The sequence below is a fragment of the Heptranchias perlo genome, chromosome 7 (genome assembly GCF_035084215.1).
Source record: "Heptranchias perlo isolate sHepPer1 chromosome 7, sHepPer1.hap1, whole genome shotgun sequence".
NCBI lineage: Eukaryota > Metazoa > Chordata > Chondrichthyes > Hexanchiformes > Hexanchidae > Heptranchias > Heptranchias perlo.
The window spans coordinates 37,615,829-37,641,604 of NC_090331.1; the positions used below are offsets into that span (position 1 = coordinate 37,615,829).

Genomic DNA, 25,776 nt, shown 5'->3' on the forward strand with positions numbered 1-25,776 from the left:
ACATTCCCCTTTAATGCACTTACCAAAAATCCAGTGTAGTTTACACTTTAGAGTATGACTTAGCAAGAAATTAGTTAGCTAAGAATTGTTTCAAAATCTATAAAAGCATGTCATTTAATTCTGCCTCCAAATGTTACATTTTCTACCACAGAAAAATTAAACAAGTGTCAAACACTGGCGTAAATAAGGAAAATATGTATTTATTTGGGTTTTGAACAATGTTTCATACACTTGAGACTTCATGGTATCAGAACTAGACATATGGTCCAATATGTGTGATTAGCAGTTGCTACGATTCAGGCTGGTTCCCAATCTGTTACTTATTCGCATCACATTTCATAAACAGACCTGTGCCTCTTATATATCAAAACTTAACCTTATTAAACTTACAAGCCTTGAGCAAGGTTAAAGATTAGAAAAGTGTCGCGCCCCCCCCCCCCCCCCGCCACCCCCACTCCTGACCCCACACACATCATAGTAACTATATGAAACAAACTCCCAGAGAAGGTCTTTGATTTGGGGTCACTTGCACCTTTAAAAAGGCATTGGAGTGATACCTGTTGAAAAGTGGGTTTGAGGGTGATAGAGAAATTTATAACAGTGCTTGATTTTTATCAGGGAGATAGGGGAAGGAAGTCCATGTTGGAATAGTCATACATGGATTCTGAAAGAAGTGACCTTTTCTTGCTCTGGATTTTCTTATGTTACTATGAGTATAGTGAATGAAATATAATGTGAATTAGGGCCACTGTCTACCCTTTTACTGCTGAGTTACAGCAGACATAGTACAGCTTGGTTATTGTATACTTCATTTCTCTGATAAGTGGACAAAAAATACAGACAAGCCATGAATTTGGAGCTAAACTATAAACTGCTGATTACAAAAAGAATTATACATAGAAGCACATTAAATCAGCAGATGAATTTAGCAAGACATTACTTAATTTTCATCAATTCATTAAACTGTTTTCTGAGTCCAACATAACAAATTGTTTAAGATTCTTAGTTCTTTAAACTGAGTCTCTGATTAACTTTTATGTAGGCACAAACCTGGGCACTCATAAAGTTTTGTTCTAATGACCTGGAATATGCTGGAGCTGAGTGAACCAAAAATGGGCAAATATTGCAAGACTTCTATTGCTAGAAGAAACCTTTCAAGTACCAAGTATTCATTTCAATGCAATACTGGCTTCCTAGCAAGATATTTCTTGATGGGACGGCCATTATAAATAACATTTCTGTATTTCTTGCAATGGCATACATTGTTTGAGGAATTAATCAAAATGCTATTTTACTGCTAGGAGGCCTGTTAAGATAACATAATTAAGATAAGCAGAAGTAATCCGTTCTTTGAAATTACCACCATTCTGTGTCTGGTTTCTGCCTCCCTCCAAATAAAAAGCCCTTCCAGAAAGCAATTAACATTCATCATAGCTTGTAATGCTTCTAGATGGAGGTGTATTTTTCATCTTATAGGTTCTCAAGTTAAAAAGACAAAAGAGAATTTAACAGAAATGCATCTAAGATTTCCATTTTAAAAATGCCTTGCTGCAATTTAAATAATAGAATCTAACATTGACATTTTATAGCTTGGAATGTGAAGGATCCCCTTTTCTATCATGTCACCACAAATGAAAATAGATCCTGAAATACTAAGCTTTTGTTCCATGATAAACTCATACCAGAGTCAATACTGTGTAAGAAAGTATGACTGCAAAGAGGCACCAGTCATTTCAGGAAAATCACAGGAAACAATTGCATCAATGGTTATTTTATTTTGTCAAATAATTGCAAACTTTAATTAATTTTTCTATCATCTTTGCAAAACTTGGGGATAAATATTTGTGGTATTCTTGCCATGACTTTAGCGGAGTTCTGAGGAGAGCTAGAATTTTGTCTGGGACCTGGATATGCCTTTTGTTGGGAGAAGAGCCTCTGCCCACCCCAAAGACCATTGGCGTAAGGGGCAGGGACTCCCTGCATTGGGAGTTCCAACATCTCCAGCCCTCAGAGGGACCCAGTGTAGGGTCAGCGGCATAAGAGGAGGTATACAGGCCACCAGAGGATGGAAGTGGGGTACACCTGGATATCCAGGTCAGGATCATGGCCTGAACCCCTGAAGAGAAAGACTTTAAAAAAAAAACTATTTCAATATGGGCCGCTGGGAGGACAGTGAAGTTCCTTCCGGGGGGACCTTGCGCACTCCACCTTGTAACTAGCAACCTCCACCACAATTTATAGCTTGTGGGACAAGGTGGGTGCTCTAGATGTGCCCCAGCAGGGTAGGCTCCTGCCAGTGGTACTAAAATTAAGGGACCTCTCCCTGATGCTGCAAGCTTTGGCAGGCTCTGTGATGGAGGTCCTTGGAAAGTGCACCTGATACTTTTGCCAGGTACCATCCACTCTCCGGCTTATTGGCCCCCTTTGCTTTCTAAATAATGCATTTATTTATAGAATACAACTACCCATATTAATAGAAAATTCTAACTCTACCAACAAAACTTAAATGTATTTCAGTTCTTCAAAGGATACAGCAAAACCATTTACTTGTGCTGCCTTTAACCTTTATTTCAGGCTGTTCTACTGGACAGACTGGGGCAGATATCCCAAGATAGAGTGTGCCTGGATGGATGGACAGCACCGGCAGGTGCTGGTTGACAGTGACCTGGGCTGGCCTACAGGCCTTACTGTAGATTATCTTAATGGTGACAGAATCTACTGGAGTGACTCCAAAGAGAATCTCATAGAGTCCATGAAGTTTGATGGCACAGACAGAATGCTGGTTATTAATGGAGGTGAGACTTATGTAGAGGCTTTTTTATGGGTTTAACAATTATATATCCATAGTATGTTAGGACTGCAGGCCTCAGAAAGTAACTACATCTGACCCAACTAGATTAGCTATTCTGTAATATGTAGCACAAAATTTGAACATATCTCTCCAAGTTAGGCTTGAAATAATTTAAATATATTTTATCACAGCCAATGTTCTTGATGTGGATCAATAGTCCTTTCAGTTCTGCAGGAATATTTCTGTATCTTTAAAAAAAAACTTTTTTTGTGTAAAGCATATTGTACTGTAAATAATATTTATACATTTCTATAGTTCTAAGGAGTACGTAAGTAGGCTAAGTTGAGCCTGAATATATCTGGCTACTTCCAGGACCAGAACACAAAATATTATAGTCTGGAATCAGCCTCAAATGTCTACTGTATTGTGGCCCTGCCTTTCTCTGACCCTCGGTAGTAGTCCAGAAAAGGAGACCAGCTTCAAAAAAAAAGTGCCCCGTCATTACCCTCAGGTGAACATAATCTTTTGAGACTGGAGCATTCTTCAGTTCACCTGGAATGAAACAAACACCCAAGGCAGCTCTGCTTGGTGCCACATGACCAGAATATTACAATGCACAATAGAATCAAAGCCTTTGGCTTTCTGTAGCACCTCAAGGCCAATTTAAACAGAAAACCTATCCAAATTCTGTAGTAAGAGAATGTTGTTTGTAGTAAGCCTGTCCAGGTTTGCAGAACATTGCAAAATAATAATTTTAACAAACTTCTCAATATTTTAATATTTTAAATCATCCCTTCAATATGATATTTTTGAAAGAAAATATTGTATAAAAGAATGCATTTGTTTAAAAAACATGTATATGCTGTTTAAATTCAGATAAGTACTCAGCTGCTTTGCTGTTTACAGTAATAATTGCCAGAAAACATTTAACTGTTTCACCTGACCCTTTACCTAGCCTGGTGAGGCAGGTAGGTGGTCTAAGTGGTAGCTAGCTAAATTGGTGACTTTTTTGTTTGCGATGCTACGTACAAGTATGGTGAACAGAGCCTAAATATTAAAGTGTAAATTTTGCAAGGCCCCACACTGCTGATGCGGCCTTGCATGCAGCCAGCATATTTTAGAAAATGGCAATGTCTCAGCGGCCCAGCAGAAGGCCCCAGTAAATATGGCGATAGAGCTGGAATGGGGCAGTAAGTTCACCACAGTCATTTTAACTGTGTTTCCACCAGGCGGGCTGAGTTACAATTAGCCCTTATAGCACCACTGAATTTCTCTCCATCCCAGCAGTGGTACTCCAATAATGAGTGGTGTTACCACTCCAAACTAGTCCTAAATATATAATGAGGCCTGCCTCATAAAAATCCAGTGGGTTAATAATAGAGTCACCTGGATGGAGGGAAGTAACCCTCCCCCTCCCCACGCTGCTAACCCACCCATCTGAGAGAAATCCAGCCCCATATCTCTAACCAGCACCCATATTATTATCCAACTCAAACTGGATAGCAAGGGGGACAAATTGGACCTCGTTGCGCCTGTTTTACAGGCATAATGCAGGTGCAAAGGTCAATTTCGGGGACCAACCTCCTACACCTCAAATATGCCGCAAAGATTTCTGACCCTACATTGGGCTGGCCATTTTCCAGGTGTCCAGGATGGCCATCTAAAACAGGAGTTAGGCCCCTGACATATGTAAATGAGGAGCCCCCCTGTACCAAATTGGATTGTGAAAAAATTGTTCCTGTGGAGCCAGAAGGAACAAGAGTCCCCTTGACTCCACAGAACTCGCAATCGCACCCCCTCCATTGCCGCTCCACCCGTCTCCTGGAACTTACCTTAGGGCCACTTCCAGTGAAGCAAGCAGCCCGTTATCCAGAAGTATAAACTGGGCGAGCTGCCTGTGGAAGCACAACAGTCATCGTTAGCTCACCCGAAATATTATGAGACCCGAGGACTAATTTTGCATGGTCCGCAGGCTGGCCTCTTCTGACTCGTGCAGTGTACGCACCATTCAATTTATGCCCCCAATACGCGACATTAATAAAATTACAGAAAAGAAAATTTGGAACTAACATTTTTTTTCAGCAGGAACATGAAATCCCCATCCTTTGATTATTTAAAGTACAATTGAAGAAACATTTGAATGATCTTTCATTTTCAGGAGTGCAAACAAATTTTTAAAAATAAACTTTTGATAAAACAAAGTTAACACATTGTTCTTGTTTTGTTTTATCAGACCTAGGTAACCCTTTCAGTCTGGATGTTTTTGAAAGCCACTTGTACTGGACATCGAAGGAGAGTGGTGAAGTATGGAAACAAGATAAATTTGGAAATGGACACAAGGTTAAGATCATGACCGTAAATCCATGGCTAACTCAAGCTCGAATCTATCAGGAGAATCGTTACAATCACTCAGGTACAATCTTCTATCCAAGACTAGGGCCCCAATTTTTACTCAGAGCCGGGAAGAGAGCAGGGGAGGGGGAAAGGATTTTTGGATGGGAAACACAGAAGTAAGGGTTTCCTGCACATCGTGACAATTTTGACGGTAGGACGTCTTTTAAATTTTTTCAACAGATTTCATGCCCGATAGCCAGATTGACAGGCTGGCTGCCTGTTGGGCAGGAAAGCAGTCGGGGAGCGATCGGGGTCTTTGGGGTTTGGATGGGAGTGGGGACTGATCGCGGGGGGGAAGGGAGAAGTCGGACATCGCAGGGGGTGAGCATTCGGAGATCGTGGGAAGGCTGCGGGGAAATCGGACGTCGTGGGGTGTGTAAAGAGGTTAGCTTGGGGGCCGGGGGAAGCACTCATGCTCCTCCTGGCCCACAAGCAGTGATGTAAATGCACTTACTTCGTGGATCCGGCCCTTCTCGCCTCCTTTTATCTGCCGGGATTCCCACAGCTCGGGAAACCCGGCCTCCATGGGTTTAAAATTAAAATTTAGGTATAATGGAGGCACGCAGCCTCCATAAAAGATTTCACTGACAGATGCACCTCCTTAGAGTGGGTTGGTTGCTCGCCCCCTGACCAGCCTCCGTTAAAACCAGAACTAGGTGCGTTGGAGCCGGGTTGCGGTCGCGCTTCAAATTTGTGCAATTTTTACTTCCCATCCGACCCCAACCCACCCATTCCTGGGGGTTAAGATACCCCCCCCCCCCCACTTTTAAGGTCTTACCTAAAATTACATAGATAAATATTCCCCCACTGCAGGTCCACAAGTATAGTATTCAATTATATAATTATTCTTTTCTTCTAAAGGTGTCCCTAGCTGGCTGTAAAGTATTAATTTAAGCTCTAGAAGTTAATACATTGAGAACTCATTGATGCAATGGGTTCGGACACTACCTTTTCATTGCCTGATCGATTGATGGGATAAAAATCTTCTTTTCACTAATGGTTGTAGAGTTTCTAGGCAGTTGAAAGTCAATAGGTGCAAATGGATATTTTCAACCCAATTCAGAGCAGGTGCAGTTCCATAGCACAACATTTCCCACAGTGTCCCCTTAGCCATGAGGATGTCACTTCTCCAGTACCGAATTTTCGAAAGGATTTTCAAAAGGCATTCGATATGTAAAATCCAATCCGGCCAATTACCGCCCCATCAGTCTAGAGATTGTTAAATAGGTTTATGGCTCATTGGATTGGGGGTAATATATTAGCATGGATTGAGGATTGGTTAACAGACAGAAAACAGAGAGTAGGGATAAATGGGTCGTTTTCAGGTTGGCAGGTTGTAACTAGTGGGGTGCCGCTAGGATCGGTGCTTGGGCCTCAGCTTTTAACAATGTATATCAATGACCTAGATGAGGGGACTGAGTGTAATGTATCCATCTTCAGCCAGAAGTGCCCGAGATCCCCACCAGCACAGTAGCCAGTCTTCAGCCAATTCGATTCACTCCACGTAATATCAAAAAATGGCTGAGTGCACTGGATACAACAAAGGCTATGGGCCCCGACAACATCCCAGCTGTGGTGGTGAAGACTTGTGCTCCAGAACTAGCCGCGCCTCTTGCCAAACTGTTCCAGTACAGCTACAACACTGACATCTACCTGACCATGTGGAAAATTTCCCAGGTATGTCCTGTCCAAAAAAAGCAGGACAAATCCAATGATGGAAGGTGTCATCGTCAGTGCTATCAAGCGGCACTTACTCACCAATAACCTGCTCAACGATGCTTAGTTTGTGTTCTGCCAGGACCACTCGGCTCTAGACCTCATAATAGCCTTGGTCCAAACATGGACAAAAGAGCTGAATTCCAGAGGTGAGGTGAGAGTGACTGCCTTTGACATCAAGGCAGCATTTGACCGAGTGTGGCACCAAGGAGCCCGAGTAAAATTGAAGTCAATGGGAATCAGGGGGAAAACTCTCCAGTGGCTGGAGTCATACCTAGCACAAAGGAAGATGGTAGTGGTTGTTGGAGGCCAATCATCTCAGTTCCAGAACATCGCTGCAGGAGTTCTTCAGAGCAGTGTCCTTGGCCCAACTATCTTCAGCTGCTTCATCAATGACCTTCCCTCCATCATAAGGTTAGAAATGGGGATATTCACTGATGATTGCACAGTGTTTAGTTCCATTCACAATCCCTCAGATAATGAAGCAGTCCGTGCCCGCATGCAGCAAAATCTGGACGACATCCAGGCTTGGGCTGATAAGCGGCAAGTAACATTCGCACCGGACAAATGCCAGGCAATGACCATCTCCAACAAGAGAGAGTCTAACCACCTCCCCTTGACATTCAACAGCATTACCATCACCAAATCCCCCACCATCAACATCCTGGGGGTCATCATTGACGAGAAACTAAACTGGACCAGCCACACAAATACTGTGGCTACAGGAGCAGGTCAGAAGCTGGGTATTCTGCAGTGAATGACTCGCCTCCTGACTCCCCAAAGCCTTTCCACAATCTACAACGCGCAAGTCAGGAGTGGTAATGGAATACTCTCCACTTGCCTGGATGAGTGCAGCTCCAACAACATTCAAGAAGCTCGACACCATTCAGAACAAAGCAGCCCACTTGATTGGCACCCCATCCACCACCCTAAACATTCACTCCCTTCACCACCGGCGCAGTGGCTGCAGTGTGTACCATCAACAGGATGCACTGCAGCAACTCGCCAAGGCTTCTTCGACAGCACCTCCCAAACCCGCGACCTCTACCACCTAGAAGGACAAGGGCAGCAGGCACATGGGAACACCACCACCTGCACGTTCCCCTCCAAGTCACACACCATCCTGACTTGGAAATATATTGCCATTCCTTCATTGTCACTGGGTCAAAATCCTGGAACTCCCTATCTAATAGCAATGTGGGAGAACCTTCACCACACGGACTGCAGCGGTTCAAGAAGGCGGCTCATCCCCATCTTCTCAAAGGCAATTGGGGATGGACAATAAATGCTGGCCTTGCCAGGAATGGCCACATCCCATGAATGAATTGCTGACAATACAAAGCTAGGTGGGAAAGTAAGCTGTGAGGAGGACGCAAAGAGGCTGCAAAGGGATATAGACAGGTTAAGTGAGTGGGTGAGAAGGTGGCAGATGGAGTATAATGTGCAGAAATGTGACATTATCCACTTTCGTAGGAAGAATAGAAAAGCAGAATATTTTTTAAAAGGTGAGAGACTAAGAAATGTTGGTAGCCAGAAGGATTTGGGTGTCCTTGTACACAAAACGCGGTAAGTTAACATGCAGGTACAGCTACCAATTAGGAAAGCAAATGGTATGATAGCCTTTATTGCAGGGGGGTTGGAGTATAAGAGTAAGGAGGTCTTGCTGCAATTATATAGGGCTTTGGTGAGACCACACCTGGAGTACTGAGTACAGTTTTGGTCTCCTTACCTAAGCAAGGATATACTTGCCTCAGAGGAGGTGCAACAAAGGTTCACTAGATTAATTCTTGAAATGACAGCATTGTCCTATGAGTAGAGATTGAGTAGAATGGGCCTATATTCTATATAATGGGCCTATGGAGTTTAGAAGAATGAGAGGTAATCTCATTGAAATGTATAAAATTCTTAGAAGACTTGATAGGGTAGATGCGCACAGGCTATTTTCCCTGGCTGGAGAGTCTATAATGAGGGGTCATAGTCTCAAGATAAGGGGTCGGCCATTTAGGACCGACATGAGGAAAAATTTCCTCACTCAGAGGGTTGTGAATCTTTGGAATTCTGTACCCCCAGAGGGCTGAGGATGCTCAGTTGGTGAGTATATTCAAGATTGAGATCGATAGACTTTTGCACACTAAGAGAATCAAGGGATATGGGAAAGGGTGGAAAAGTGGAGTTGAGGTAGAAGAACAGCCACAATCTTATCGAATGGCGGAGCAGGCTCGATGGGCCATATGGCCTACTCCTGCTCCTATTTCTTATGTTATAGAATGCTTTCCTGAGACTGAGTTAAAACATATTGTTGGGCAAAGTACAAGAGAGCTTTACCTTTCATATAAGATATTCTATGCCAAAGATAGTTTTCAGATATGGGCCTAAAAACTGGTAGGCCCGAGGCCCACCAGCAATCCAGTCAAGGGCTGAAAATTTAATGCTGAGCAAATCTTAGCTGAACCCACAGATTGAATACTGCCTGCAGTCTGTTGGCAGACAGAGTATGTATTTTCTTCTGTGTGAATTTTTTTCTTGGTGTAGGTCACTTCTTTTCATATAATGAGTTACTGTCAGTGAGGCAGAATCTCATAGAGCATAATATAGAATAATTTAGCATCCTCTTCATAATATAAACAAATGACTCACTAATTTAGCTTGATTGCTTCTATTCTCACATATTTAGGAATGATGCTTGAGAAACATCAGTATTCAGCTTAATTGTGCCAACACATTTAATGGTAGATGGATGAGATACTTCTTTAACACTCTTCTTCCCACCTCAAGCCTTCATGAATCAACACTCAGCCAAAACATCACAGTCCATATCCTCTCCTGAAAAATCCCATCATACAAGCTTCATTGGCTCTCCATGCTCCAATGAGTTAATTCTTGCCCTTTCTTTCAAATCCTTCCTGGCATTGCCCCCTCCCTACCTTATGGATCTTCTGCACCCTTAAGTTCCCAAGTGCATCCTACATTCCTCTGACACTAGTTTACTTCTTGTTCCCTGCTCCCTCCATTCCACCATTAATGGGTGTTTGGTCAGCCATGAGGCTCCTGTCATTTAGAACTCCCTCCCTAGTTCACCTGGTTTATCATTTCACTTGCTCTGCTTTCAGACCTCCTTAAAACTCTTTTCTCTGACTGTGCATTCAGCACTCCCACCCAAATTCTCTGTGCTTTTCCCCTTTCATTCGTGCATGATATCCACTATTTTCCCCTCGATGTAAAGTTCTTTGAGACATCAAAGCATGTGAAGACTGCTATGGAAATGCAAATTGTTGTTTTGTTACCTTGAATTACACTTATATTATAAAAACTTTGGAATTCAGTTTTAATTTTTATTTTCCATTCTCTTTTCAGTGCCTAATCCTTGCAAGGATGTCTGTAGCCATCTGTGTTTGCTGAGACCAGGAGGGTACACTTGTGCTTGTCCTCAGGGTAGTCAATTCCAAGACAGCAGTCTTACTGAGTGTGATGCAGGTATGTGCATTTAATCAATCAAGTTACTTAAAACGCAATAACTTCTTGGAAAGGTAAAAATCCATTGGGCCCTATAAGCCTTTTACTTTCTCATAAGTCAACCTAACCAACCCACTTGTTTATCTCACCATCCAATCCTTTCTCTCTAGAGAAATGTATTCGTGTGTCTCATGAACCAGTTGAAACTGTTCACTTCAGTGACTTTTGCTTTCTATTACCCTTTTATGTAAAAAGAATTCTGCTATTCCCTACTTAATTTTAACTTGCTAGTTTTTAACTTGTGCCCCCTGGTATTTGAACCTTTCATTGTAGTCAACAGTCTATCTGGATCAGTTTTGTTCATCATCTTTTAATCTTGAAAACTATAATTAGGTTACCTCAAAGTCCCTACCTTTCCAAAGAAAACCCAACTTCCTCAATTTTTTCTCATAACTTAAATTTCTGATACCCAGAATTATCCTTATTGCTCACCTCTTTACCCTCGGAAGGAATAGCTTTTCAGTAGTTAATTAGATATGACAGTATAATTTCAGTTTCAGAATGCAACTATTTACAGTAAAGTGACCAGTTAAGAGAGCGCTCTGTTCCTGAGAGATTGGGGATAATTTTAACCTTCCAGGACGGGTGGAGAGGCGGGAGGGGGGGATAAAAATAAAAAAATCAGAATCCCATTCCCAACCCGCCTCCAACTTTCAGTTTTAATGGAGGCGGGTTTGGAGGCGGGCGACTAACCGGCTCTCTGGAGGCGGGTCCATCCTTAAAATATTTTAAAGTGGCTGCTTGCCTCAAATTTAACTTGTTTGTACTATTTAACTCCTCGGAAGTGCCTTTCCAGCACTGCTTGTGGGCCAAGAGGAGCAGGAGTGATTCCCCAGAACCACCAAGCTAACCTTGCTTGCATCCCCGTGATCAGACCCCCCTCGATCGGCCAGACTACCCGCAATTGGACCCCTGATGTCTGACCAGCCCGCCACCCCCACCCCCCAATTTTCCTCTTGCATCAGACCCCGCTTCCCAATGTCCAACTCCTGGCCCACGATCTTATGCCTAGCATCCTCCCCCAACCCGATATCCTCCCCCCCCCCCCCCCCCCCCCCCCACACCGATTTACTCCCCATGCCCCTCTTCCGATGTCCTTCCTGCCCCTCCCGATGTCCTCCACAGCCCACAAACCCTCTCCCTCCAATCCCCAGCTGCAGTCTGCTAGCAGAGGTCTTCCCGCCCAAGAGGCGACCAGCCACTCAACCTGGCTGCGGTCAGAAAACCGATTTTAAAAATTTTAAAGATGTCCTGATGTCAAAATTGTCAGGACATCCGGGAAACCCATACTTCCAGGTTGCCCGCCCACAAATCCTCCCCCCTGCTCTCTTCCCACCTCGGAGTTATTATCGAAGCTGTTCCTTCTCTGGTCCTCAGAGTCTAAGGCCCTCAAATCTGCAGCCCTTGCGTCACAATCCTTCAACGAAAGTCTGCCAGAAAAACAAAAGCTAGATCGGGACCCTGGTAAGAATGGCAGGTAGTGAACCAGTTGGGTTTTTACAGCAATCTGACAGTCCTGGTCACTTTTACTAGTTTTTTATTTCAGGATATTTTTAAAACTGAATTCAAATTCTCAAACTGCCACGGTGGGATTTGAACTCACATTAACTGGATTATTAGTCCAAGCCTCTGGATTACTGGTGTAACATAACCACTAGACTACTGTACCCCATTGGCATTCACACTGCGATGCATCCCACCACACTTTTTTCTTCACTGGAAAATGTTTCTCCCACTGTCCATCATGTAACCTATAATGCCGATTATTCTCCTGTCCAGTTATTTCAATATCACTGACCGAAAATCCTATTCATCAGCATCAATAATTCAAGAACAAATTAGCGAGCATTTAGAGATGCCTAGGATAACTAAGAGCAACTAGGCGGGGAGGAGCTAAATACGATTAAAATCACTAAGGAATTGGTACTCAGTAAATTAATGGGACTCAAGGCGGATAAATCCCCTGGACCTGATGGCTTACATCCTAGGGTCTTGAGGGAAGTGGCAGTAGGGATTGTGGATGCTTTGGTAATAATTTTCCAAAATTCTCTGGACTCGGCAACGGTCCCGGCAGATTGGAAAACTGCTAATGTAACACCCTTATTTAAAAAGGGTAGCAGGCAGAAGGCTGGAAATTATAGACCAGTTAGCCTAACATCTGTGGTGGGTAAAATTTTGGAGTCTATTATTAAGGAGACAGTAGCGGAACATTTGGATAAACATAATTTAATAGGACAAAGTCAGCATGGCTTTACGAAGGGGAAGTCATGTCTGACAAATTTGCTTGAGTTCTTTGAGGACATAATGTACAGGGTGGATAAAGGGGAACCAGTGGACGTAGTGTATTTAGACTGCTAGAAGGCATTCGACAAAGTGCCACATAAAAGATTATTGCTCAAGATAAAGAATCACTGAATTGGGGGTAATATTCTGGCATGGGTGGAGGATTGGTTATCTAACAGGAAGCAGAGAGTTGGGATAAATGGTACATTCTCGGACTGGCAACCAGTAGTCAGTGGTGTTCCGCAGGGGTCGGTGCTGGGTCCCCAACTCTTTACAATCTATATTAACGATTTGGAGGAGGGGACCGAGTGTAACATATCAAAGTTTGCAGATGATACAAAGATGGGAGGGAAAGTAGAGAGTGAGGAGGACATAAAAAACCTACAAGGGGTTATAGACAGGCTGGGTGAGTGGGCGGAGATTTGGCAGATGCAATACAATATTGGAAAATGTGAGGTTATGCACTTTGGCAGGAAAAATCGGAGAGCAAGTTATTATCTTAATGGCGAGAAACTGGAAAGTACTGCAGTACAAAAGGATCTGGGGGTCCTAGTGCAAGAAAATCAAAAGGTTAGTATGCAGGTGGAGCAGGTGATCAAGAAGGCCAACGGAATGTTGGCTTTTATTGCTAGGGGGATAGAATATAAAAACAGGGAGGTACTGCTGCAGTTATATAAGGTATTGGTGAGACCGCACCTGGAATACTGCATACAGTTTTGGTGTCCATACTTAAGAAAAGACATACTTGCTCTCGAGGCAGTACAAAGAAGGTTCACTCGCTTAATCCCGGGGATGAGGGGGCGGACATATGAGGAGAGGTTGAGTAGATTGGGACTCTACTCATTGGAGTTCAGAAGAATGAGAGGCGATCTTATTGAAACATATAAGATTGTGAAGGGGCTTGATCGGGTGGATGCGGTAAGGATGTTCCCAAGGATGGGTGAAACTAGAACGAGGGGGCATAATCTTAGAATAAGGGGCTGCTCTTTCAAAACTGAGATGAGGAGAAACTTCTTCATTCAGAGGGTAGTAGGTCTGTGGAATTTGCTGCCCCAGGAAGCTGTGGAAGCTACATCATTAAATAAATTTAAAACAGAAATAGACAGTTTCCTAGAAGTAAAGGGAATTAGGGGTTACGGGGAGCGGGCAGGAAATTGGACATGATTTTAGATTTGAGGTTAGGACCAGATCAGCCATGATCTTATTGAATGGCGGAGCAGGCTCGAGGGGCCGATTGGCCTACTCCTGCTCCTATTTCTTATGTTCTTATGTTCTTATGTAGTGTGGATTTGTTAAAAGGCAAGTCATGATTGACAAATTTTAAAGAGTTTTTTGACTGATGGTATAGATAAAGGGAATGCTATAAATGAAAGGGAAGGGAAGGAAAGGAAAGGGAAGGAAATATCACAGCTATTGCGGCATACTCCTGCTGTAATGGCAGTGCGACATTGCTGGAATAGCCGGAAGCAAGGCCGGGATCCGGATATGCTGGGTCCCAACCTAGCACTGAAGAATCCAATATTGTGGGCACCAGCTTTGTGGGCACGTAGTCTCAGCTTGCCCCTTTCAATCCATCATTATAATAGGGAATGGGGTTGAGGATTCCCTTGTCCTAGGCCTTTAATAGGGCCTGGTGTACGCTTCAAACATCTGGGAATCCAAACCAGGATCACATCTTGGACCCCTAAGGATTGGGTTCAGAACTTACATTTTTTTAAAATGGCCCGCTTTTAAGGGGTCACTGGGAGCAACTAAACTTAGTTTCTGTGGGGTGCCCATGCAGCCCCTCTGGCTGGGAAACCTCCTTGATTTTGTACCTAGGAATCATGACATCGAAAAGTGTGACATCACAACAATAGGGGTTTGGCAAACAGTGAGAATGACTGCAAAAGACCTCAGGAGGACATCGACAGGTGGCAGATCCAATTTAATGTAGAATGTGTAATGCATTTTGGGAAAAAGACAAGTAAAAACTCATTGGAAAGATGCTGCAAGATATGAAGAAATAGAGACCTAATGGTGCAAATACATAGGGGTCAAATTGGATTAGGCCAATAATCGGGTGCTGGTACCGCGATCCGCGATTAACCCGTACCTGATGCTTCCTGCACAGGCAGGACGAGACATTTATCCAGCCTCAGTACTTACCTGACAGCAGCGTTGACATATCAGCGTTGACATGAGGATTCAAGGACATTCAGACTTTTTACCAGCAGGGGCAGCCCCAATCTCTTAAAGGGAGGTTGGCTCTCTGACAGGCAGGCTGCATCTCTTGAAGGTAGCCGGTACCTATTATTTGCTAAAAATAACAGTCTGCTGTCTGCACGGAGCCTGAACGGAGATTAGACATCACGCACATAAAATACAGATACAGGTCCCGTCCCCATGTTTATAAACTGATGAGTTATGTTAAAACATTGAATAAAGGTTGCACACCACTAAATCCCACATCCTCCAATCTGCATGCCAGACCTCACCAATCTGCCGATCTAAGTTTGTACCAGGCTTGCGAGAATGCGTGCACCAAGGTTCTCTGCTGATGCACTAGAAGCCTTGGTACAAGAGGTGGACAGAAGGAGAGACATCCTATAACCGCAGGGGGTGGGGGGGCAAGAGGCCCTCCAGACATATTCTCAAAAGGCATTGGGAGGCAGCGGGAGCACAATTAATAGCACCACAAACATGGATGCAGTGCAAGAAGAAGTTCAATGCATTGACACGAGTGGTCAAGGTGAGGGAGGTCAACCGTCAAGTGCCATCTCCTACCAACTGCACCACTAGCCGCATCCACTGCTCCACGCATCCACCCCCCATCACCTACATACCAACAAACTCTTTCCAACTTTTCGTACGCAACTTTTCCAACCAGATACTTCCTCTTACCCTCACACATTATCACTGTTGCAAGCCGTCCACCCGCAACTCACAGGCCACACATACTGGTAGCTATTCAATCATGACGGTCATATCACCCAGACACACGTCCCGCTTTCTTGCAAGAGAAGGTGGCGCATAACAAGAGGCAGCAAGTGGCAGTGGCATTTATCCCCTCGAGCCTCTTCTGCCATTCAATAGGATCATGGCTGATCTGTGACCTAACTCCATATACCCGTCTTAGCCCCATGTCCCTTAATACCCTTGGTTCACAGAAATCTATCAATCTCAGATTTAAAATTCATAAGTGAGCTAGCATCAATTGCCGTTTGCAGAAGAGTGTTCCCAACTTCTCCCACCCTTCGCATGTTGAAGCATTTCCTAACTTCACTCCTCCACATCCTGGCTCTAAATGTTAGGTTATGTCCCCTAGTCCTAGTATTCAAGTATAGGAGACCTCCAAAACCAGTTACAAATGCATCAGCATCCAGAAGCAAAAATTCAAAAACTAACCTGTAAATCCTGCATGGTCCCTTTTGTTGACCGGAGGTCACCGGTTACGGTTATTGGCTTAGTACAAAGAGAAGAGTCATTTCTCTCTTAACTCTCAATTCGCTTTATTCACGCCATTAGATCATATACATATAGCTTATACGTCTGGTTAGATATAGACATGCAGTTTGCACCAGGTTATACAGTTTTATACCCAAACTAGGATCTAAACGCACACCCACTAGGTTTCTCTGACACTCCCTGAGTGGTCACAGAATATAAAAGATAATACCCAAAAAGGAGAGCTGACGCTGGCCAGACGTTCCATTCTCTCTCTCGACGTCGTCTCGTAGAGTTTTCCACTTCTGCAGTGGTTGGTCTCCGGAGTCTTCGCTCTGGCTCCACGCCCCAGAATCCTTCATTCTTATTCCGAATCTTATCTCTTCAAGCTGTGCTGTCTCTCTCCCTTTGGTTTAGGCCTGCTCGCTTTTGCCTGGGTCTTCTCCTCATTGGCTCTGTCCCAAGAACTTAGGTAGCATTACCTCATTACTCCTTTTCTAAATAAGGACTTGTGTCTTATCACATCTCCTTTGTCTTTCACAAAACTTAGCTCGTTCAAACCGGTTCCAGCCAGCTCAGGCCAGCGACTGAACTCATGTTACTTCAGTTCAAAAGTTGTTCTTGCCTGTGTGTGTCAGCAGCTGACATCTCAGGTTACTTTCTGCAGCCCCTGGCCAACACTTTAAATAGCGCTGGTGGAGGGTCCTCTAGGCACTCTAAGACATGTACAGATGGTTGCGGTTAAGACAATGTGTTGAGTGGAGCATTCAGTCCCAAAATGTTGTCTATCACTTTAAATCAGCATTTCACACTGATCAAATGCATTTTCTGCTTACTTTACATCATGGCGTTCACTATTTGCTAAAGAGCTAAACCCTTTACCAAGATGGCGTCTGGCACATGTCACGCTAGAAGCCCAATTTAGCGTCCATAATTCCTTAAAAGCATCAATGCAGGCAAATAAATCTATAAATGATTGGGAGAACCCTCCCCACCACCCCACCCCCCCCCCCACCGCAGAAATTCAACCCCAAGTTCTTGCGGCTGAACTGGGCCAAATGGTCTCCTTCACCTTTATCTGTCGTATGATTTTCTGATGCTTGTATGGTCAGATAGCCTGCTAATACTCAGTGATATATTCACACTTAACAACTTGGTGAAGATGTTTCTTTATTGTCATATTTAAGGGGAAATTAGGGGAATTTAGTGAAAGCTGGATGCTCAAAAACATTGGTACCTCATCCCACACCAACCCATTCTAGTTTTGAAATGTGTTTGCAAGAAGTCATTAGTCACCTCACCTTTTGAGTCTATCACTGACCAGCCAGTTTCATCTGCTTCCACATGGCAGATTTCTTACTAAAGTTTGTAACCTTCATTGTTTTTTTTTGTCTCTGCAGCCATTGAGCTAGAACGCAAAATGCCGCCTGCCTGTAAGTGTAGGAATGCAGGAGTGTGTTATTTTGAAGCAAACACAACAAAGTGCACGTAAGTTGAAAGCCATTAAATCCAAGGTAGCATGGTATTGTTTATACTTGGGCTGTTTGCTGCAATGTATGCAGGAATCCACTGATGTTTTTCATATTTAGATTTCCTGCTTTGTGAAGAATGTTACATTTCTTGTTCCCTCATTTCTCATGAGGGCGGTGTGTCTTGTTTGTGTTTTAAAAATTCCTTATATTTTTAAGGTTAGGAAATTAAGTGTTGATTTCCTGATTGAGTGCTGGTCGCGAAATCACAGGCCTGCCTCCCCTGATTTTACATCCGTGAATTTAAATGGACAGAAAATCAAAAGCCTGCCAGCCTGCGATTTTCCGACTACCACTCCCTACATGTTGCTCCTCTCTGGGTGTCCCTGATTAGAGAATCAACCCTTTATCTCCACCATCTTAAATTTTTATTGATGGATTTTTGGTGATGGGTTCAGGGGATTAACAATCTCAAATTAAGAAATGCAGCAACATTAAAGGAGGCAATATAACTTTTTAATTTTGTACCCCACATATATTTAATTATTTTCCCTCATCTTTTAGTTTTCTTTTCCATCCCAAGTGGTCTATGGTTGGTTGAGTTTCCAACTAGTTAAAGGGGATGGATTTCTTTTCCATGCCCTCTGCCTTTTCGTTTTTGGTTACAGTATGACTGTTCTTCCTTTTTTTGGTTGTTTGATAATAAACAATGAAAATATGAAAATCAACCTTTAATAATACTGTAAAGATGTTTCTGACTCCCATAGTCAAAAACGTTGTAGAATAATGGAGGAAAGCTTTAGCAATTATCTACAGGAACCTTTACAGAAACTTTTCTCCTTCTCCTCTGCCTTTCCTAATACTAAAGTCTGTGAGGGCTTTCATTATAAGCATCAGTCTTGTTTTCTTACACAAAACACTGAAGGAGTCTCTCAGACAAACAGGATAGGTCCATTCTACTTAATTTTTTTTAGCTTACAAAGAACCAATTTTGCATCAGTTCCTAGAATTCGGATGCAAATAAAGAAAGCACGGGGAAGGGCTCCACAGGCCCCTGGGCACCCTCTGGTACTTTGTCCAGACAGCGAGATTTGACAGGCTATTTCACTGAGGGTAACAACAGCCGAATTCAATCTTGTCCTTATCCAACATCCAAACACGTGAACTTTCTAGCAAAGGCCACTGGACGTTGATTAGGATGGGGATCTCTGGCTGAACTCATTTGCTTTTTGAAACACCGCCTTCCCTGGAGAGCTTCTCTGTCAATATTTTTCATGATGTGAAGATGCCGGTGATGGACTGGGGTGGACAAATGTAAGGACTTGCACAACACCAGGTTATAGTCCAACAGTTTTATTTTAAATCACAAGCTTTCGGAGCTTACCTCCTTCGTCAGGTGAGTGAAGGGTTCTAAAAACGCATAGCATATATAGTCAAAGAACAATGCCTGGTGATTACAGATAATCTTTCCAACTGCCCCCTATCACATCTCTGCTGGGAGACGATCACAGCAATCAAAGGTGTCGTTGGTGTTCAGACAGGTTAGCCACGGAAAACATTACATCCCAGTATACTGAATACACAATGGGTCAGATTACAAAGACAGAGAGAGAAAGAGACCCGAAAGGCAGAGAGAGAGAGAATGTCCAGTTGTATTAAAAACAGATAACTTTTTTTCGCTGGTGGGGTTACATGTAGCGTGACATGAACCCAAGATCCTGGTTGAGGCCGTCCTCATGGGTGCGGAACTTGGCTATCAATTGGCTATCAGCCAACGGAACCCTGTGTGAGAACCTCTCTGGATACGTCGAGGGCATCCTGAAACCCATCGTACAGGGAAACCCCAGCTTCTGTCGCGACACTGCAGACTTCCTACAAAAACTCAGCACCCACGGACCAGTTGAACCAGGAACACTTCTCACCACGATGGACGTCTCGGCACTCTACACCAGTATCCCCCACGATGACGGCATCACTGCAACAGCCTCAGTACTCAACACCAACAACAGCCAATCTCCAGACGCCATCCTACAACTCATCCGCTTCATCCTGGATCACAATATCTTCACCTTCGACAACCTGTTCTTTACCCAAATACACGGAACAGCCATGGGGACCAAATTCGCACCCCAATACGCCAACATTTTCATGCACAAGTTCGAGCATGACTTCTTCACTGCACAGGACCTCCAACCAACGCTATACACCAGATACATCGACGACATTTTCTTCCTGTGGACCCATGGCGAAGAATCACTGAAGAGACTACACGATAACATCAACAAGTTCCATCCCACCATCAAACTCACCATGGACTACTCCTCAGAATCGGTTTCTTTCTTGGACACACGAATCTCCATCAAAGACGGGCACCTCAGCACCTCACTCTACCGCAAGCCCACGGACAACCTCACGATGCTCCACTTTTCCAGCTTCCACCCTATCCACGTCAAAGAGGCCATCCCCTATGGACAGGCCCTGCGAATACACAGGATCTGCTCAGACGAGGAGGAACGCGATGGACACCTACAGATGCTGAAAGACGCCCTCGTAAGAACGGGATATGACGCTCGATCGACAGTTCCGACGGGCCACAGCGAAAAATCGCATAGACCTCCTCAGAAGACAAACACAGGACACAACCAACAGAGTACCCTTCGTCGTCCAGTACTTCCCTGGAGCGGAGAAACTACGCCATATTCTTCGCAGCCTTCAACATGTCATCGATGACGACGAACACCTCGCTAAGGCCATCCCCACGCCTCCACTACTCGCTTTCAAACAGCCACCTAACCTCAAGCAGACCATCGTTCGCAGAAAATTACCCAGCTTTCAGGAGAACAGCGTCCACGACACCACACAACCCTGCCACGGCAACATCTGCAAGACATGCCAGATCATCGACACAGATACCACCATCACACGAGAGGACACCACCCACCAGGTACATGGTTCATACTCCTGTGACTCGGCCAACGTTGTCTACCTCATATGTTGCAGGAAAGGATGCCCCGGAGCATGGTACATCGGCGAGACCATGCAGACACTGCGACAACGGATGAACGGACACCGCACAACAATCGCCAGACAGGAGGGTTCCCTCCCAGTCGGGGAACACTTCAGCAGTCAAGGACATTCAGCCTCCGATCTTCGCAAAATCGTCGAGCAGAGATTGATAGCTAAGTTCCGCACCCATGAGGACGGCCTCAACCGGGATCTTGGGTTCATGTCACGCTACATGTAACCCCACCAGCGAAATAAAGTTATCTGTTTTTAATACAACTGGACATTCTCTCTCTCTCTCTGCCTTTCGGGTCTCTTTCTCTCTCTGTCTTTGTAATCTGACCAATTGTGTATTCAGTATACTGGGATGTAATGTTTTCCGTGGCTAACCTGTCTGAACACCAACGACACCTTTGATTGCTGTGATCGTCTCCCAGCAGAGATGTGATAGGGGGCAGTTGGAAAGATTATCTGTAATCACCAGGCATTGTTCTTTGACTATATATGCTATGCGTTTTTAGAACCCTTCACTCACCTGACGAAGGAGGTAAGCTCCGAAAGCTTGTGATTTAAAATAAAACTGTTGGACTATAACCTGGTGTTGTGCAAGTCCTAATATTTTTCATGAACAGTATCCATTTTTGTTATTTTTAAAAGGTACATTTTTTTTGTAACAAATTTTTAATTTAACATTTTAATCAGGTGGACCAAATTGTTCTCATCAGAACAAACTAAATATAAATAACTAAATCAGAATTCTATTTATCTCCAGATTAGGAGATCAACAGCAAGCTTTATAATTCCTGGCAAGGTGTTAACCTTGGCTCAGTTGTAGCACTCTCACCTCTGAGTCAGAAGATCGTGGGTTCTAGCTTCACTCCAGAAACTTGAGCACATAATTCAGGCTGACACTTCACTGCGCTGTGAGAAACACTGTCTTTCAGATGAGACATTAAACTGAGGCCTCGTCTGCCCTTGTGAAAGATCCACTGGCACTATTTGAAGAAGCACTGGGGAATTCTCCTGATTTCCTGGCCAGTATTTATCCCTCAACTAACATCACTAAAACAGATTATTTGGTCATTTATCTCATTGCTGCCTGTGTGACCTTGCATTTGGGCGGTCACATTTCCCTACATTACAACAGTAACTACACTTCAAAAATACATCATTGGCTGTGAAGTGCTGTGAGATGTCCTGAGGTTGTGAAAGGTACTACATGAATGTAATTTCCTTCTTTAGAGGAATCATAATGTTTATTATTTTTGAAGTCTGACTCCTGTGCAAGTCTTGGTTTATTCTCAGGTTTGTGTTAATCGTTAGCTATATATTTTCTCTCCTGTTCCCTACTACCTTTTCTCTAGTGCTTTCCATGTTGTCTAAGATAATTAGTGCTTTAAATAAGCTGTTAATAAGAACAGAAGCTAGAAATTAATATGATTAATAAACAGCATGACGATTGATAAATTGTTAGAATTTTAAAAATTGGAGCCATTAATTGAGCAAAGTGCAGTTGATAATATAGAAATTAATGGTCATACAATTATTAAACTCCTGCTGGTTCATTAACATCAGAAACCTTGTATGTGAGGTAATTAGTTGATCATGTGTGCCAGAGATTCTATGTAAGAGAAATGTCTCAACTTAGGGTTTTTACAATTTGCTTGGTTTAACCTACAATCTGTGGAAAGTTAATTAACCAATTGACCAGAATGACATTGACAAAATATTTCTGCTGTCAGAAAATAAAAGTTTAAAATGTCCTTTATGCTCCCTGCAGATGTCCTTATGGATATACAGGAAGCTACTGTCAGTTTGGAAGATCCCAGGGACTACCCCATTCAACAGGTACTAAAAGTTGAGAATCACCAGTAATTCAGTAGCACAATGCAATTGCTCTGGCTTTCTACTATTTGGCCACATGCTCCAGTCTTTGAGATTACTTTGGTCTCCCATCAATATAACTGATGATTCTCATGGCTTTCAGTTAACCATTTAAAGGATCTATATTAATGTGGATGGAAGATTTTCTCTGTTTGCAATTCGTTGTGAAATTAAAGATGCAATTATGTTTTCACTGCAAATAGTGAACAAAGGGAATCTCTCCCCTCAAACGACCATATAATATTTTATAGTATAAGGGAGAATCACTGGGATTTGTCAGAGATTACTTGGTGTCATATTTTATGTTATAAGTGTACATCCCAGAAGCCTCGTCAGCAGACATCTTGTGCAAAAACCTCCCCTTGAAGTAACATCAATTCTGATAAATTAACTAAAAGGAACAGCTAAGTCTCCTACAAGCGTTTCCATTATTTTGACATCTAGGTCACCTACTGTTTAATGTGCATTGATGTTGACAGTTGTGAAGTTCATTCTCCAAATATTTGCTTATCTACTGTCCTGAATGGAAAAGAACAATCTGAGTGGCTGAAATAGAAATAAGTGGAGATATAAAATAAGTAATAAAAAGATTTATTTATTAGCATCCAAAGTAACTGAATAAGTTATATTCTACTAGAGATTCCAGAATTACTGAGTAGTGTGAGATATCCATACTTATAATATTCTAAAGAAGAATGGCGCAGTTTGATCTTTTAATGGTTGCCTTCTAATCATGTTTGATAGTCATGTTAGGTGAAGGATCCTGTGGAATTTTTACATTCTTTTTGTTTGCATTTCAGCAACGGCAGTCTTATTGACAGTTATTATCATCCTAATTCTGGGAGCAATAGCTGTTGGAGCATTCCTGAATTACAGACGCACAGGCTCAATCCTGCCTCCTTTCCCTAAGCTTTCAAGGTAACAACTCTTTTACAGTTCTCTGTGAATTTTCTAAAGTCAAGCAGGTTATACAACAGCAGGGATATCAACCACTTGCAAAGTTATGTTACTATTGAATAGCAAATTGCTTAATTAACAGGATATGTATCTAATTGTTCTTTATTAGTTTTTTTGAGTAAGAGCTTCAACTTCAGATTACTAAATGCATTTATTACAAGTACACGTGCATCTTGTTCATGCCTTTTTTGTAACAATAATATTTTTTCCTCCTTCAATCAGCAAATATAGATGCGTACAAACTTCATTAATTTCTTATAACAGAAGATTGGGGGGGTGGGGGGAGGGAAAGCAGAAGATCGGGGAGGAAAGGGGAAGATTGGGGGGACATCGGTGGAGGGGGGGAAGAGGGGGAGATTGGAGAGCGAGACATCAGGGGGCTGAGAGGGACATCGAAGAGGGAGACACCGGAGCAGGGTGGAAAGGTAGGTTGATTTTGTGTTTTAACTTTGTTTAGTTTATTTTTGCCTGATCCAGCCCTTCATGCCTGGTTTCACCAGGCGTGAATCGGAAGCCGTGGGAAAGCCGCCTGGGCAAGGTAAAAATCGTTCTATCTAATATGTACCTCAATGAGGTACACTTTGTTCTTTAACTATCTTTCCACCGGCTTTAATTGCCGGCGGGACTTCCGGATTTGGGAAGCCTGCGGGCGCACAGGTGTGTCTGTGGAAAACTTGGACGTCGACGGGTTGGAGTCGGCTTCCGAACCCGCTCTGCATTTCTGCAATTTTCGCAGCCCTCCCCCCGCCCCCAACGCATCCGCAAATTAAGTTTAAAATTGAGCCCTACATGTATACTGACAGAACTTTATGCAGCACTCAGGCATAGCACAAATGGTGCTTTAACTTTCAAGAATTTATTGTTGTACAGTACTTGACACAAATATACCTGTGTTTTTTTTCCTGGATCCCAAACGAGCAATACAAACTTTCCACTGCCTAGAGAATATGTTCACTTCCACACCACAATACTACAAAGTAATGACTGAATTTTTGTTTCTCCCTAAAGCTTAAGCAGTCTTGTCAAACCCAATGGGAATGGAGTGACATTTAGATCTGGATTGGATACTGGAGTAGATAGTGGAGCTTCTGCCATAGACATAGATTCTGCTATTGATGGAGCGATGCAGATGGTAAGATGAAAATAACATAATTTCTATTATTAAAGCTCCAGATTGTAACTGTTTATGGAGTATTGAATGTTTCACACTTTTGTTTAGTGTCTTTATTGAATCTGAATCAACTCTCTTTCTGCAACAGAATGAAAACTTTGTAGTGGAGGCAGGAAAGCAACCAGTTACTTTTGAAAATCCCATGTTCGGAACTAAGGGAAATGTTTCCAGTGATCCTCCTACAGTTCAGCAACCAGCGGTAAAAGCAACAGGGGGCTATTGGAAAAATAAATTCACCAGATCATAAACAATTGGATTTAGAACAATTAGTTTATTCAATTAGATTCAATTTGGTTGGAACAATGGTTCTGTACTAAAACGTTAGCAGACATTACAGTATTTAATACTATCTGTTTCAGAATTGTCAACCTTCTTGTTTTCTAAGAAGATGCACTTTTTAAAGATTTCTCACGAGGCTTTATTTATAATGGAAGACATTTATTGGCCTAAACTATAATGAATTGTATGATACATTTTAGGAACAATAGAAGGAACATAGGAACAGGAGTAGGCCATTCAGCCTCTCGAGCCTGTTTCGCCATTCAATTAGGAAATGGCTGATCTGTATCTCAAATCCATTTACCCGCCTTGGTTCCATATTCCTTAATGCCCTTACTTTCTTAAAGAATTTATTATTGTACGGTACTTGACACAAATATACCTGCTTTTTTTTCCATTGCCTGTTGTGTGAAGAAGAGCTTCCTGTCACCACCCCTGAATGGCCTAGCTCTAATTTTAAGGTTATGCTGCCTTGTTCTGGACTCCCCCACCAGGGGAAATAATTTCCAGCTACTCTATCAAATCCTTTAGTCATCTTAAATGCCTCAATTAGATCACCCCTTAGTCTTCTATACTCGAGGAAATGCAACCCGTTCTTCATAATTTAACCCTTTTAGCCCTGGTGTCATTCTGGTAAATCTGCTCTGCACCCCCTCCAAGGCCAATATATCCTTCCTGAATTGCAGTGCCCAGAATTGAACGCAGTACTCCAGATGTGGTCTAACCAGAGCGTTATACATCTGTAGTATAACTTCCACTTCTTTGTATTTTACTATGCTCAGTATCTGGTTAACCCAGTGTGTGGGAGCCAATGGTCCAGTTATCTGATTGGATAGCCATATCCAGTTAGATATCAAATTTTGGTTCAGGCTATTTAATAGGATATTTAA

At 42.9% G+C, this 25,776-nt stretch overlaps 1 protein-coding gene across 2 annotated transcripts in view; it reads left to right on the top strand.

Annotated features, from left to right (window-relative positions):
- lrp2a (low density lipoprotein receptor-related protein 2a) overlaps positions 1–25,776 on the top strand; it is a 268,484-nt gene that overhangs the window by 238,368 nt on the left and 4,340 nt on the right. Inside the window, exons 69-76 of one of the 2 annotated variants that reach the window (XM_067987326.1) lie at positions 2,575–2,795; positions 5,025–5,204; positions 10,256–10,375; positions 17,524–17,611; positions 22,376–22,443; positions 23,280–23,397; positions 24,445–24,568; positions 24,696–24,806. In XM_067987326.1, coding sequence (XP_067843427.1) covers positions 2,575–2,795; positions 5,025–5,204; positions 10,256–10,375; positions 17,524–17,611; positions 22,376–22,443; positions 23,280–23,397; positions 24,445–24,568; positions 24,696–24,806 — 1,030 coding nt within the window. Of the gene's footprint in view, positions 1–2,574; positions 2,796–5,024; positions 5,205–10,255; positions 10,376–17,523; positions 17,612–22,375; positions 22,444–23,279; positions 23,398–24,444; positions 24,569–24,695; positions 24,807–25,776 lie in introns of those variants that run through there. The other variant, XM_067987327.1, reaches the window with a different exon arrangement.